The sequence below is a fragment of the Antechinus flavipes genome, chromosome 3 (genome assembly GCF_016432865.1).
Source record: "Antechinus flavipes isolate AdamAnt ecotype Samford, QLD, Australia chromosome 3, AdamAnt_v2, whole genome shotgun sequence".
Classification (NCBI taxonomy): domain Eukaryota; kingdom Metazoa; phylum Chordata; class Mammalia; order Dasyuromorphia; family Dasyuridae; genus Antechinus; species Antechinus flavipes.
The window spans coordinates 66,664,804-66,678,123 of NC_067400.1; the positions used below are offsets into that span (position 1 = coordinate 66,664,804).

General features: G+C 43.7%; 1 protein-coding gene across 1 annotated transcript in view; it reads left to right on the top strand.

The window, feature by feature from the left end:
* The first annotated feature begins 8,756 nt into the window (after nt 1-8,756).
* The window catches only part of IGFBP5 (insulin like growth factor binding protein 5), a 28,702-nt gene continuing 24,138 nt past the window's right edge, over nt 8,757-13,320 (top strand). The window contains exon 1 of the mRNA XM_051983574.1: nt 8,757-9,812. Coding sequence (XP_051839534.1) covers nt 9,479-9,812 — 334 coding nt within the window. The 5' untranslated portion in view covers nt 8,757-9,478. The remainder of the gene's footprint in view (nt 9,813-13,320) is intronic.

The window sequence follows — 13,320 nt, forward strand, 5'->3', positions numbered from 1 at the left end:
GAAATAGAAATAAATGAATCTCAAGAGTCTTCCTTCAAGCTCTTTTCTCTAAAAATACTCTCCTACTCAGGTTATGTGGGGCAGCATAAGGAGGCTGGTTTTGGAATATGGGTACAAATCCTGGCCCTGCTGCTTACTTCTTGTGTGACTTTGATCAAATTTTGATTCTGCTTCTCTATACCTCAGTTTCCTCATTTGTAAAATAAGGGAATTGAATAAGTTGATGAGGATCTGAATGGTCTTTTCAGTTTTAACTCTGTGACTCACCAAAAAATGGCTAATGTGGAAATATGTTTTACATGGCTTCATATGTATAATGGATTTCATATTTCTTGCCTTTTCAAGAGGTAACATAAAAGAAAGAATTTAGAATTGAAAATAAAAATTAAAAGAAGGAAGGAAGGAAGAAAAGAAGGAAGAAAGAAAAGGAGAAGAGAGAAGGAAGGATGGGAGAAAAGGAGCAAGGAAGAGAAGGAGAAAGAAGGAAGATGGGGAGAGAGAGAGGGAAGGAAGGAAGGAAGGAGAAAGGGAAGGAAGGAGAGAGGGAAGGAGTGAGGGAGGGAAGGAAGAAGGTATCTGCTCCCCTGTGTAGCCCTAGGTGAATTACGTTTTCTTTCCAGGATGCACAGGCTGATGAAAGAGATTCCTGGGCTGTAAAATGAGAGTGTTAAACCAAATAATCTCTAAAGTTTCTTTCAGTTCTAAGTACTATTAACAACCAACCTTGTAAAGTAGGTGGCAAAGGTAATGTATATACATATATATGTGTGTGTGTGTGTGTGCAGGAAGGTACATGTACATTTACATACACACATACAGAATGTGCTGCCAAGGTTTTGCTAGAGCCAACTTGCACTGGCTCCCAAATACATAGTTATATTCTGAGTATGGACATTTATATCTCAGAAATCACCAAATCCTACAAATAAGGTCTAATCTTATTGTTTTGTTAATTGCCAAGACTTTAGAAAGTGACAGGGAAATGTTCATGCAAATTAAATCTAAAAACATATTATTGGGGGGGGGAGGTTTGTTTCCCACTAGATATCCCATTGTTAAATATTTACCATCACACCCCTGTATAAGTAGCTATATCTTCTGCCTTCCTGATTTTTCACTTCTCCCATTTGTCTCTCTTTCTTCCTTATACCTAACTATGTTTTAGACTTACAAATAATCCTATTAATTCACATTTATATAGGGCTTGACCATTTACTTGCTGGTTTCATAAACAGCCTCATGACATAGGTAATGTGAGTATGACTATCTCCATTTTACACATAGGGAAACTGAGACTCATAACTTGTGCAAGTTACACTTATAGTCAGTGACCAAGGTATATCTGAATCTGGAAGATCTTTCTGAATCCACATCCATCCCTGTTGTTTATGCTTCACTATGGATTTTTTGTAGAGTTCCTCTGGTGGCACTTGTAGCTAAAGAAAGTGTTCATCTCCAGCATTGGTCTGATTTAGTTTGGCAATTTCCTTTCTCTCTCTCACTTCATTTGATTCCCCTCTCTCTTTGGCATTTCAGATGTCCAAGAGCTGAGTATATATGAGAGGCTAGCTAAAAGAAACAAGAGTCTTAATCATCAATTTTCACCCTCAAGTCAGGCAAAACAGTCTGAAAGATGCTCAGTGCAATCAGCAGGAAATGTTCCTTTAATTCAACTTGATATGAATACATATAATAATAATAAATGTTGATATAATGCTATAAGGTTTGAAAAGCTCTTTCAAAAAATCTCATTTATTCTTACAACAGCCCTAGGAGTCAGGTACTATTCTACTCAGTTGAAGAAACCAAGGCAGAAAGCAGTTAAATAACTTGCCCAGTATTAGACAACTAGTAAATATCTGAATTGAATGTGAACTTCTAGATTTAATTTTATCTTCTTGATTCTTGATTCCAGTGCTCTGTCTACTAGCGACCACACAAAGACAGCCTCAGAGAAGAGGGGAGAAGAGATGTGTTAGTGCAGAAACCCGTTCTACCAAAGCAAATTGGCAGCCCATTGGTAGCTAATAATCCTGGAAAGTTGCTCAGGGCACCTCAAGATTGAGTAACTTGCTAATGGTCACACAGCTTTTACTTTCAGAGATCTCCCTCAAACCAAGGCTTCCCCATTCCAAGGTGAGGACTCTGTTACATGATACTGCCAAGTAGTAATTCAATTCATTTTAAGTTTATTAAACTCCATCCATGTGAATGGAGGTGTGCCTAGGACTAGGACTACAAAGACAAAGAGAAATGTCTGCCCTCAGTAAGTCTATATTCCAGCAGAGGGAAACAATGTATATGCAGGTACATGCGTAAGAAGTATACAAAAGAACAAAGTAATTTCAAGAGAGAGAGAAAGGACTAAAAGAGAAGAGAGGGAAAATACAGGAAAGGCTTGGCACCTGAGCTATGTTTTGAAGGAAACTAAGGGAACAATAAAGAGGTGAAGAGGGGTATTCATACAAGTGCATGGAGGTCTTCAAAGGAATTTGTTTACAGGAAACCAAAGAGATTTTAGCTTAGAATTCATGGTGGGGAGTAATATGAATAAGAACCAGAATGACAGTGGAAGCCAGACAGTGGGAGGGCTTTAAACACCTGGTTGAGAGTTTTGTATTTAATCTAGAGGCCATAGTGAGTCATCGAAGATTTTTGAATGGAGCATGAACTGATTAGATTTGTGTTTTAAGAGTATCTATCTATAAGAGTGTCAATTGTTTAGAAGGTAGACTGGAGAGGGAAGCAAGTGGATGCCGGAAGACCAATTAGGAGGATAGGACAATGGGCCAGGTAAGAGATGATTAAGATCTGACCAGGGCATGTGAAGGGGGAAAGGGAGGGATTCGCTGGTGAGATATTAGGGAGGTAGGGTCTTTGCAACCGAGGGTTACACCAGGAGGAAAAGTCAAGTTATTCTAAGATTATGAACTTTATGAGGGAATGATGATGGGTGTTAGCAATAGAAATAGGAAAGTTTGAAAGAAGGATTAGTGAGAGGAAACATATTTTTTTTAATTTTTTTAAATACTGAGTTGAAGATGCTGAAGGGACATCCAGGTGAAAATGTCTAGCAGAGAGCTGGAAAAATGGCAACAGAGTTAAGGGAAAGATTGGGATTTGATATATAGACATGGAGGTTATTTGTATAGAGATAATAATTAACCTAAGAGAGCTTATGAAATCATGAAAGGAAAGGGTGTGGAGAGAGGAGATGCCTCCATTCTTAAGGGGACTGAGACAATAAACTGAAGTAGAAGAGGTAAATTAATCAGCATAGTGGCAGATGTTCTGCTGAAGGGGACCATGTATTAAATTTCCACATCTTGGAGCAAAGCTCCATTGACCCTACCCTAGTTACAGTTCTGTCAAGAAATGACAGCTTTTGGAGAAAACAGTCACATGTTAACTTGCAAATATTCTAAGAATAGAATGCACTGTCTGTGTAAGCCTAAGCAAAGCACTGACAAATATGCAAAACAGCATGAGAATTCTATAGGTTATCTTTCTTTTTCTGTGGACCAGGGCTTAATCCTGGGGAAAATCCAAGTGAAAATCTCATCACCTCTGAGGTCAGCATGGTCAGTGCTTTCTAAAGGGTTACCCTGCCTGCCATCCCATAAAACTGGTCTCTGACAGATATTTCTTCCATCATTCCCTCTTTCTCTTGGGCTAGTCCCCAACCTTCCTTTGCCCCTCCTGCCCCTTTTTACCCCTCCTTTTCTTGACCCTGGGAAGACTGGAATCATATCTCACTTCTTGGTCTTAGCAGATCATGCTTTTTTCCAAGCTCAGAAAAGCCTTTAAGGCAATCCTATTCCAGACCATCCTAGGGTCATGATTATAAAGCAGATACGAACCTTTTAGCTCTGCAGGACACCTTATTTTGTAGAACCTCTGAACTAGAAGTTTTCCTTTATCTTTTAACTCCTTCCTTTATGTCTGACACTATTCAAGAATCTTCTTTGGGATGAATCTAACTAGTGATCAGCCACTCAAGAATAATAACAGACAAAATAAATTACTGTCAGCTACATCCCTAACTTTTAGTGACTCTCCTTTTGGACATGTGAGCTTAGAAATATGAGCTAAGGTTATTTTAGACACTGTCATTAAATCCACACGGAGATTTATTGCTTTGATGAGTTTCTTTGTGAAACTAACTCTGAAATATTGTCAGAGGAAACCCATTCTATCTGTGTTTGGGCTCACAATATACCTGTCCTCTGTTCTGACTTTGTTTTGGCCTCTGGCCAAAAGCAATTTAATTCTGCCCTGACCTAGTCTTTTTTTTTGGTCGTTGCAACCTCCCTAGTTCATTGTCTACATAGTTATACTAATATTAATGAGCAAAAGTGCCAGAATGGCCAAGTCCTATCTATGGATGGGATTAAATCAGTTGGGGTTACTGGCATTCTTTATAACTCATTTCCAATGGGCCAGTCTCTACAAGGCCAGGGATTTGAAAAATAGAACACAGAATGTTTGAATATAGTCCTGTCCCCTAGCTTTCCAATGAGAAAATTAAAGCTAAGAAAGCTGAGATGATTTATTGAAAGTCACATAGCTAGGTAATGGAAAGCAAGGACTAGAATGTAAGAAGCCCATGAAGACGAGAAGAGAAGGGAATAGACATTAACACATGCTAAGCACTTTACAAACATGTTCATTTGATGCTCCTTCGTCCTATTACCAAAGGACATTATTGATCCCAGAGCATGAAACAAAATACCTGAAGAACATTTCAAGGCTGACCTGAGCATGAGAAACAGTATGGCAGAGCTGATCCTAGTGGACTCCAATGAATCTACCTTGTAGTCTTGAAAACTTTTGTCCAAGTCCTGTCTTGTGCTAACTGGGTGACTCTGGACAAATTATTTAACTTCTTGTGGTCCTAAACTGCTCCCTAAGACAGAGCAGTTGCCAATATCCTCTGTGTGTGGGGAAACAGGAATTTCCAGGAATTTCTTACAGTGGACCCACATCCCTCACTCCCACTCCTGCCCCTCCCCAAAAGTTAGTTGGGACAATATGAATTCCTACATTGATGGTACTGATGGGGGTTTGGGGAAAGAGAGGATTTCAATTTACTTCCCAGTGGCATATGTCCATAATATTTCAGTTCTTCCCCACAAATAGAGATAAGGGCCAAGGAGTTCAATTCCTTCTTCTAGTTCTCAGGAAGCATGTGTTGAATAATGTATTCATTCTGCCACCTAGCCTTCAATGACTTCACTACAGCCAGGCTGTGTTGAAAGGCTAAACAGAGAAAAGTTCAAACTGTTCAGAATTTCTTCCTTAGTTTCTGGTAGAGACTCAGTGACTACCACCTTCTGTAAAATCTTTCTTTTAAAAAAAATCATGTTGTGGACAGGCGTGAAGCAAAAGAATCAGTATCTTGTTTGTGTCCTGGAAAGTAATCAATCTCTGCCTTCTGAGTTCTGTAGCAATAGCAGAGATTGAGAGTTATTTGGTGGGGTTGGAAGCAATCCTGTCTCAGAGAAAGGTGAGAGGGTATGTAGAGAGAAGCAAAGTAAGCCAGATTCCCTCATTGGGATCATTAAGGCTCAGGGAGGAGTAAGTGGGAACAAGATTCACAGTGGATGCTGAGTTCCATGTTCTAAGAAAGGAGAACTTTTTTAAAGAAAATCTCAAAAAAAGGAAGAGCCTTCTCTTGAGAGCCCATCCTTGTCCTAGAAGTAAGAATGAGAAAGGAGTTATCTGTCCCATTGCCTCCCTTTAGTCTTAGAAACCTGTGGGAGAAAATCAGATCTCTTCCCTCATCTCACCTTCTTTTTGAACCCTGGCTTCACTACAAACATCCTATCATTTTCTCTGATTTCCTTCCTTCAGTTCAAGAAGACAGTGGCAGATACTGGATATCAAATGCTATTGATATTTTAAAATTTTAATCCACAAAGACCAATCCTTGTAAAATTAAATTTGCTGAAATCTCCTTTCAATCTGCAGCTAAACCCTTAAGAACCCTAAAAGGAGGGACACTGAACAAAAGAATCACATTTATCCTCTACAGAGAAAATCTTGACTAAAGTATGTCAAAATTGACTTGTGCATACTGAAGGGAACTGAAAGAAGAACACCTCAGTGGTGAATCTGACCCCTGAAATTAGAATCTGGCAAAACAGATGATTTTTTCCCCTGAAGCACTGTTTATCAGGGTGCACTCTTAAGGGAATCTATGCCTGTACTTTAGTACAGTGGTGCTGGAATGAAGAAGAACAAAAGAACCTGAAAAATTAGTGGTGGGAGGGGAGAAAGGGAGTATGAACCTTCAGGTTGGGAGGTAGCCAAAAGTAGAATACATTGTTCTCCAATACCATAGAATCTTAGGATCAGAGATGGTCCAATCCATCCACTGGCTTTTGGATAAATCCACATTAGACTTAGACAAGAGAAATGATCTATTTTTCAAACACTCTTGGGAAGATGATTCCAGTTTTTATTGGACAGCTTTTCTATTGTCTTTAAAATTCTCCCTGAGAAGGCTGGTCTTCCTTGTAACAAACCTCAATTTTTCACTCCACCATAGTCCATTTCCCCTAAACTTCTCTCCTTAGAGAAGGAGACGGTGGTTTGCTGGAACTTACTTATAAATCAATGCTTAGACAGCCAATCCCCACACCTCCAACATATACCTCCCCACCCCCAGCATCAAGTTTTCTTTTCTTCAGAGTGAATCATTCCCTGTTCTTTTCACCTTTCCTCAGAGGTGTTATTTTTCCTTCCACTGGAAATTTGCCAGACCAAAAGATACATCTTCTATGGCAGTCACCCCAGGAATATAGGATGGTTGAAATTAGGTAGCTCATATTTCTTTGGAAGAAAAAGACACAAGTTCTCCATTCTGCCCAAATTCTGCCAGTGCCACCCTGAGATGATGTGAAAATAGTATACAACAAAGTTTTTCTATTTTTCATCTAATCTGTAGCTGACCAAAAAAAAGAGAAAAAATGCATAGTCCTGGAAGGGGAGAGTGCCCTAGTTCTTCCAAATCTCAGCTACAAGGGAGAAACAAAAAGAGAAAACGTTGGAGCCATTTAAAACTAAAGATGTACATAGATGTCTATATTCTCCATCACTTTGGCAAGAAAAGGGAAAAAATCCAATTTAAAATTTTAATACCTCGTTCCTTTATACCCCTATAGCAAACATACAGGTGAAGGGAGAGAACAATCGTGGGAATGTTAGCAACATAAAATGGCCATCTACTCAACAGAGCCAGCCAGTTAAGTATTTTCAAGCAAACTCTGCTGAAGTTTTTTTAATCATAGATAAGGGTGCAGTCTAGTGGCAAACTCTATGAAATACAGTCCGTGGTCTGAAGGAAATTTCATAAAGAGAAGGCAGAGGGGGATAGCTTCAATTCAATCTGAAATTTAAAAAAAAAATGCTGGACATTTGTTTCTTTTCTGGGCTTCTGAAGTGCATTTCCTAAATCAATTTCAATTCAGCTCCAATTAAATACCTCTGCTCCAATTAAGGTCGCCTTGCATTTTATTAAGAAAAGTTAAGGGGGGGGGGGTGAAATAAGTCAGCATGTGTCTCAGTTGTAGTGAATTTTAGCTGTTCTCATAACATTTCTGGTCATGCAACAGGGACCCTAATTTACATAGTATATCTGTAAGATGGTTATCTTTATTCCAAAAGGCAGGCTCTCTCTCTGTCTCTGTCTGTGTGTGTGTGTGTGTGTGTGTGTGTGTGTCTGTCTGTCTGTCTCTCACACACACATACACACAAGCTCTTATCTAGTTGAAGGTCCCCCTTGGAAAACCCAAAAGGGGTGACAGTATAAATACAAGTCCATTCACTCAGAAGAACATCCTGAAATTATTCTATACTTCATAAAGTAGATTTAGAAATAACTAGATTTTTCTCACCTATAATCTTAATTGTTTGGTTTTCCTCAACAGTTGGTGTTACATTAACTCTTTCCTCACTGCTGATAATATTAAATTTGTGCTGCCTCAAAAAAATAACCTTCCCATTCATGCACTGCCCTTACACTGAGACACAGGCAACATAAGGGGGAATTGGGGTTCACATAAGCATCCCCTGTACCAATAATATAGCCCAAAGGGAATGAATGATCATTTAAGAGAACCAAGTGAACAGAGTTGCAAAGTTTCCAGAAGCTATATTTTTCCTTTAGCTTTAAAAAAAAACTCAGCCCACCATCTCCATCCACCGCCTCTCCCCACCCCAACCCCATCCCCATCTTCCCAAACCTTACATGGTAACTTAAATAGACATCAGCAAACAGCCGATTTGCAAGGCTTAGAAAAGATTTTCTTCTTCTCTGTATATATAGAGTTGGCTAAAAACTAAACTGCTTCTCCCTCCAGCTCCCTGAGCCCGGGGTGTGTGAGTCTTGGGGTGGGGGTAGGGGGTGAGCCAGAGTTCCATGGCTTTGTGTCCATCTGTGCAAGAGAACCGGTTCTCCTTTCTGCTTGACCCGCTTTCCAGCAGCCCAAATCCTGCGCCCCTTCCTTACATTCCGGGGGGGAGGGGTGGTGTTCAAGACTAGAGGGGGAGTCTGCTCGGTGTCTCGAAGTCCTCGCCCCACCCCCCCAGCCTGTGTGAGTGTGCGCTGCAATATTGCGCGAGTTGCTGGCATCTTTTCAGACTGGGTGTCGTGTGCTCTCGGGTTGCAGCGAACGGCTGGCCGGCAGCCAGGGGGACGTCTATTTAAAAAAGACAGCCTGCTCGGCAATAATCAGTCTCTTTAGAAACTTCTCCGGGGGAAAAGTGTTGGGAGAGCTACAAAGTGCTGGTGCTTTTATAATATTTTTCCCCTTCCTCCTCCTTCCACAGGACTCTTCTTCGTGCTTTGCAGAGAACCTGGCGATTTGGAAGAGGTGGTGGACGGGAGAAAAGGGGTTTTTAGATATATATTTTTAAAATCTTGCTTATTTTTTCAATTTGTTTTTTTTTTTTCTAGCGGGCAGTGTTCTACCTGCTCTGTGGCAATCCCGATCCACTTGATGCATTCATAGGGAGGACAGGGAGTTCACACTTGGGTGTGATCTTCAATTTTTTGGAAACTTCTCCCCAACCTTTAAGTAAATTTTCTGGTGTTTGTTTTAGGGTGACCTGTCTTGCAGGGTTTTTTTTTTTTTTTCACTTTAAAAAAAAGCAGGTGAGCTGGGATTTGGGGGGTTTATTTTGCCATTCCTCTTTTTTCCTCTCACCTGGCGATTTCTTTTTGCCCCAAACTGTTGCAAGCTTTGATTCTTGCAACTGAGACCAGCTCTCCCATCACCTCAATTTTCCCCCCAACACTTAAAAAAAAAAAAACAGTCCCCGGTAGGGAGAGGAAAAGGAGGAAAGCCCTGGTCTTGATCCCAATACAATAGGTAGCTGGGCAGATTTTGAGGCTCTACCCTCCACACACACACCCTGCCCCCACAGTCTCCCCAGCCTTGCACCGTGCCCCAAGGTAAGGGGGAACTTTAGGAAGATGGTGCTGCCTACGGTGTTCCTGCTGCTGTCCGCCTGCATCGGGGCAGCCCAAGGCCTGGGCTCTTTCGTGCACTGCGAAGCGTGCGACGAGAAAGCCCTGTCCATGTGCCCCCCGAGTCCCCTGGGCTGCGAGCTGGTCAAAGAGCCCGGCTGCGGCTGCTGCATGACCTGCGCGCTGAACGAGGGGCAATCGTGCGGGGTGTACACCGAGCGTTGCGCCCAAGGGCTCCGCTGCCTCCCCCGACAGGACGAGGAGAAGCCCCTGCACGCCCTCCTGCACGGACGCGGGGTCTGCCTCAACGAAAAGAGCTACCGAGAGCAAGCCAAAATCGGTGAGGGAGCCTTATTCTCCGGGTCATTCATTGCGCGGCGGGAGGTTGGCGGGGAACTGCTTGAAACCCACTATCTTCCTTTCCTTTGCAAGTGGCTTGGAGCCAGCCTGGGCTTGGGCGTTGGGGTTTTTTTCCCCAGGACACTGGAGCCACCTGCCCAATCCTGCAGTTCTAGGCTGCTTCGCAACCTCACGGAACCCCCCACACACACCTCTCTTCCCCCATTTTCTTTTTGCTGTCCCTCCTCCCTTCTCCCAATTCTGATCTCAGCTGGAATTCTCTACTTCAGCCCCTGACACCCCCAGACCTCCAGGTTTGAGGTGGGGCTTTCCATTATTAATTTCCTACCCATCCCCTTCGCAATTTGTTCCTAACAGAAAACAAAAAGATCCGCCGAGAATCTTCTTGAATTGAGGGGTGTCTTTTTTTTCCTCTCTGCTGCACCCCTTGCCACCCTTTCTCATGCCCCCTTCGCCCCTTCTCTGTCCACTTATATAATTCTTATGACCCTACTTTCATTACCAATGGCAAATTGCTTCCTAAAGGGCTGTTTTATTTTAATTTTTCTCATGCCAAATAAGCGCTTTTGAACTTGGGATGAATGATGGGCTTTAAAATTCAGAATTCCTTCTCTTTTCCACATCACTGCCACCACCACCTTCTCGGCGCGCACCTTCCAGCCTGGGCTTGGCCGCCTGCCCAGTCTCCATCCGCAAAGACGGAAAGCTGGACTGCTTCTCTAAGCATTTTCCTACCCGCTCTTTCCCACCAAAAATTTGAATAGTACCGCGGGGTAAAGGTGAGGGTGGGAAGGTGGCGGGAGAAAGATTAGTGACTGCGAAATCCAACCTCCTCCAGCTGCTCTCCACCCCACCCTTCCCCGCCTCCATCCATAATATTTCCAACCGAGTATGTGGCAGATCCCTACGGGTTGGAGAGTAAGTGTACTGGGAGCCAAGACGATATTATATTCAAGAAATTGGGGGGGGGGGCGCCAGAAGTGTCGGAGTTTGTGCAACTGAGACTCCCAACCTGTAACGTCTTCCCTTTCCTTATTCCCCTTGGATCCCCCCGCCCGCCTCCGTAGAGCATCCTGGACTCCTTGGTCTGAGTAATTGACAAGGCTTGGGGCTCAGTGGGGAAAGGTCTGAGACTCCTTCCTTTTCCCATTCCCTTTCGACTTTACCTGATCTTTAAAAACAGAGGGAGGGAGGAAAAAAGAGAGAGGAACCTGAGCTAAAGGTCCCAGATCAAGGCCACGGGCACGTCCCGCCCAGACTGACTGTAATTGACTCCTTTCAGGAGGGTTTAGAAAACTGCGCTTAGAAATACTGAACTCGGAGAAGTCTCCTGGCTCGGATCCCGGTGTGCCTCCCTCCCCACCCCCATCCGCCCACCCCCAGCCATGTTGCCTTCCACCCCTACCCCACCACCTTCTCCTACGTTCTAACCCGGCACACACACTTTTCCGTAGTGCAATATAAAGGACTTGTGGTGTCCGGGAGCTGGGTGGTAGAGGTAGCCAAACGCCTGGAGGCAGGATGGCTTTCCTAGGTAACGTCTTGTGGCTTGAATGTCCTAGGGATTTTCTGCCCATATTCCCCGTTCCCATCTCTCCAGCTCTCCTCAATGAGCCTGGTCCAGCAAATAATTCCAGGGCTTGGGAAAGGTGGTGGGGACCGTGGAGAGGGCGAGGCGCGGGGAAGGTAGCCCAGAATCCAGTTATTTTTATTAGGAGCCTAAGGAAAAAAAAAAAAAGGGGGGGGGAGGGGGCAGCCCGACCGGCCTTGATCCTCAGAAATGTGAATTTGAACTAGCTTAGCGCCGGGGAAAAGGTATGAGTTGATTTCCTGTCTTGGAACCTAGCACACAGTGTAATAACCTGGTCACACTGAAACTATGCAAAGTATCCCCAAACAGCGTCAAGCGCCGTTCTTTTATTCCTCTGTGTGTGTGAGAGAGACAGACAGACAGACAGACAGACAGACAGACAGACAGACAGACAGACAAGGAAAGAGATTGAAAGGGGGAGAGACAGAGATAGAAGAGAAGGGGAGAGAGACAGAGGCAGAGAGACGGAGAGACGGAGAGAGGGAGGGAGAGTGGGGGGAGGAGGGCGGGGGACGACGAGGAGGGGCGGTGATCCGTTGGTGGAAGGTCTGGGGAAACAGCCCAGTCAAGGAGAACAATATGAAGAACCCTGGCACCCCAAAGCTTGGAGCCCAGGTCGTTTCCTAAGCTAGATGCTACCATAAACTGCGGCTCCCTTTCCCCACCCCCACGCCTTCGAGCAACTGGCTGGTGCTACGCGGCGAACCCGGGGGCTGGCTTCCCCGCCCCTTCGCTCCGCCTTCTTTCGGGCGCCCCTCCCGCCCCACCTCCATTGCCGGTGGAGCAGGTGTCTGATATACGTGAGCTGGTTGGCTTTGCCTGAAGATTTCTTTCTCCTAGGAACGGAGTCTGGCCACATTTTAGAAGCACCGAATGTTCGAACGTTCTGAAAGGGAACGTGGACATTTATCTTCTCGCCCTCCCCCCCACCATTTTATTTTAAGGGGGTCCTTGAAAGTTAACAGAGTTAGGGACAGAGCAGGGTTGTTTAGAATAGCTTTAAGCAGTTGATGGCACAGAGAAGCTAGACTGGTAGAGGGGGAAATGAGTTTCCTTTTCTGCAATCTCCTATCTCTGCCACCTCCTAGACTTCCGCCCTTTTGAGAAACGGGAGTGTGAGTGAGAGTGGAAGGAGAAATGTCCGAAGTGACTGCGTTTGTCCCAAGAGTGGAGTGGGTGGAAATCCATTTAAAAAATAAGCATTTCTTAGGTCAGAACCAGGGAAGTAGAAATAAGCCATGGCTTCTCCAACGTAAAGAGTAAGAATGAAAAAGAAAGACTAGGAGAGTTTATCATCATAGGCCTGTTGCTGTGCAACTAGAGGGAGCTCAAGAGCTGGGCTGCTCTTACCCATTTGGCCCCCAGTCCAAAGGCACAGAGAACTTGAAACAGAAGTGTGTTGAGTTAGCTAGACAGTCAAGACTTGAGACAGAGTTACAATCACAAGATACTATCCTCTATACAGATACAAACAGTGCGATTAATCCGCAACAGCTATTTTATTAAACACCTACCTACTGTGTGCTCAGCACTGGGCTAGCTCTAGTGTGAGGTAATTAGGCAGTGGGGGAGGGAGATAGATTCAAGCTTTCAATCTATTCAGGTGATGGAGCAGAAAGGAATAGCTTATATCTAATGTCATTTTATGGATTGTTTTACATAAATTTAATCCCCAGAACAACTCGAGATAGGCAGGAGCAAGTGTTTATTTCCCTATTATACAGCTGAGGAAACAGAATCCAGTGAATCAGTTTCACTCACTGTCACCCGTTAGCAAGTGTTGCATGTAGGACCCACTGATTTTTATCTGTGGGACACAGAGGGAAAAATCGTCGAGTAATTCAAAAGAAAAACTGATTAAGAATTTGAGGGCATGAAATTTACAGCCTTTTGGCCA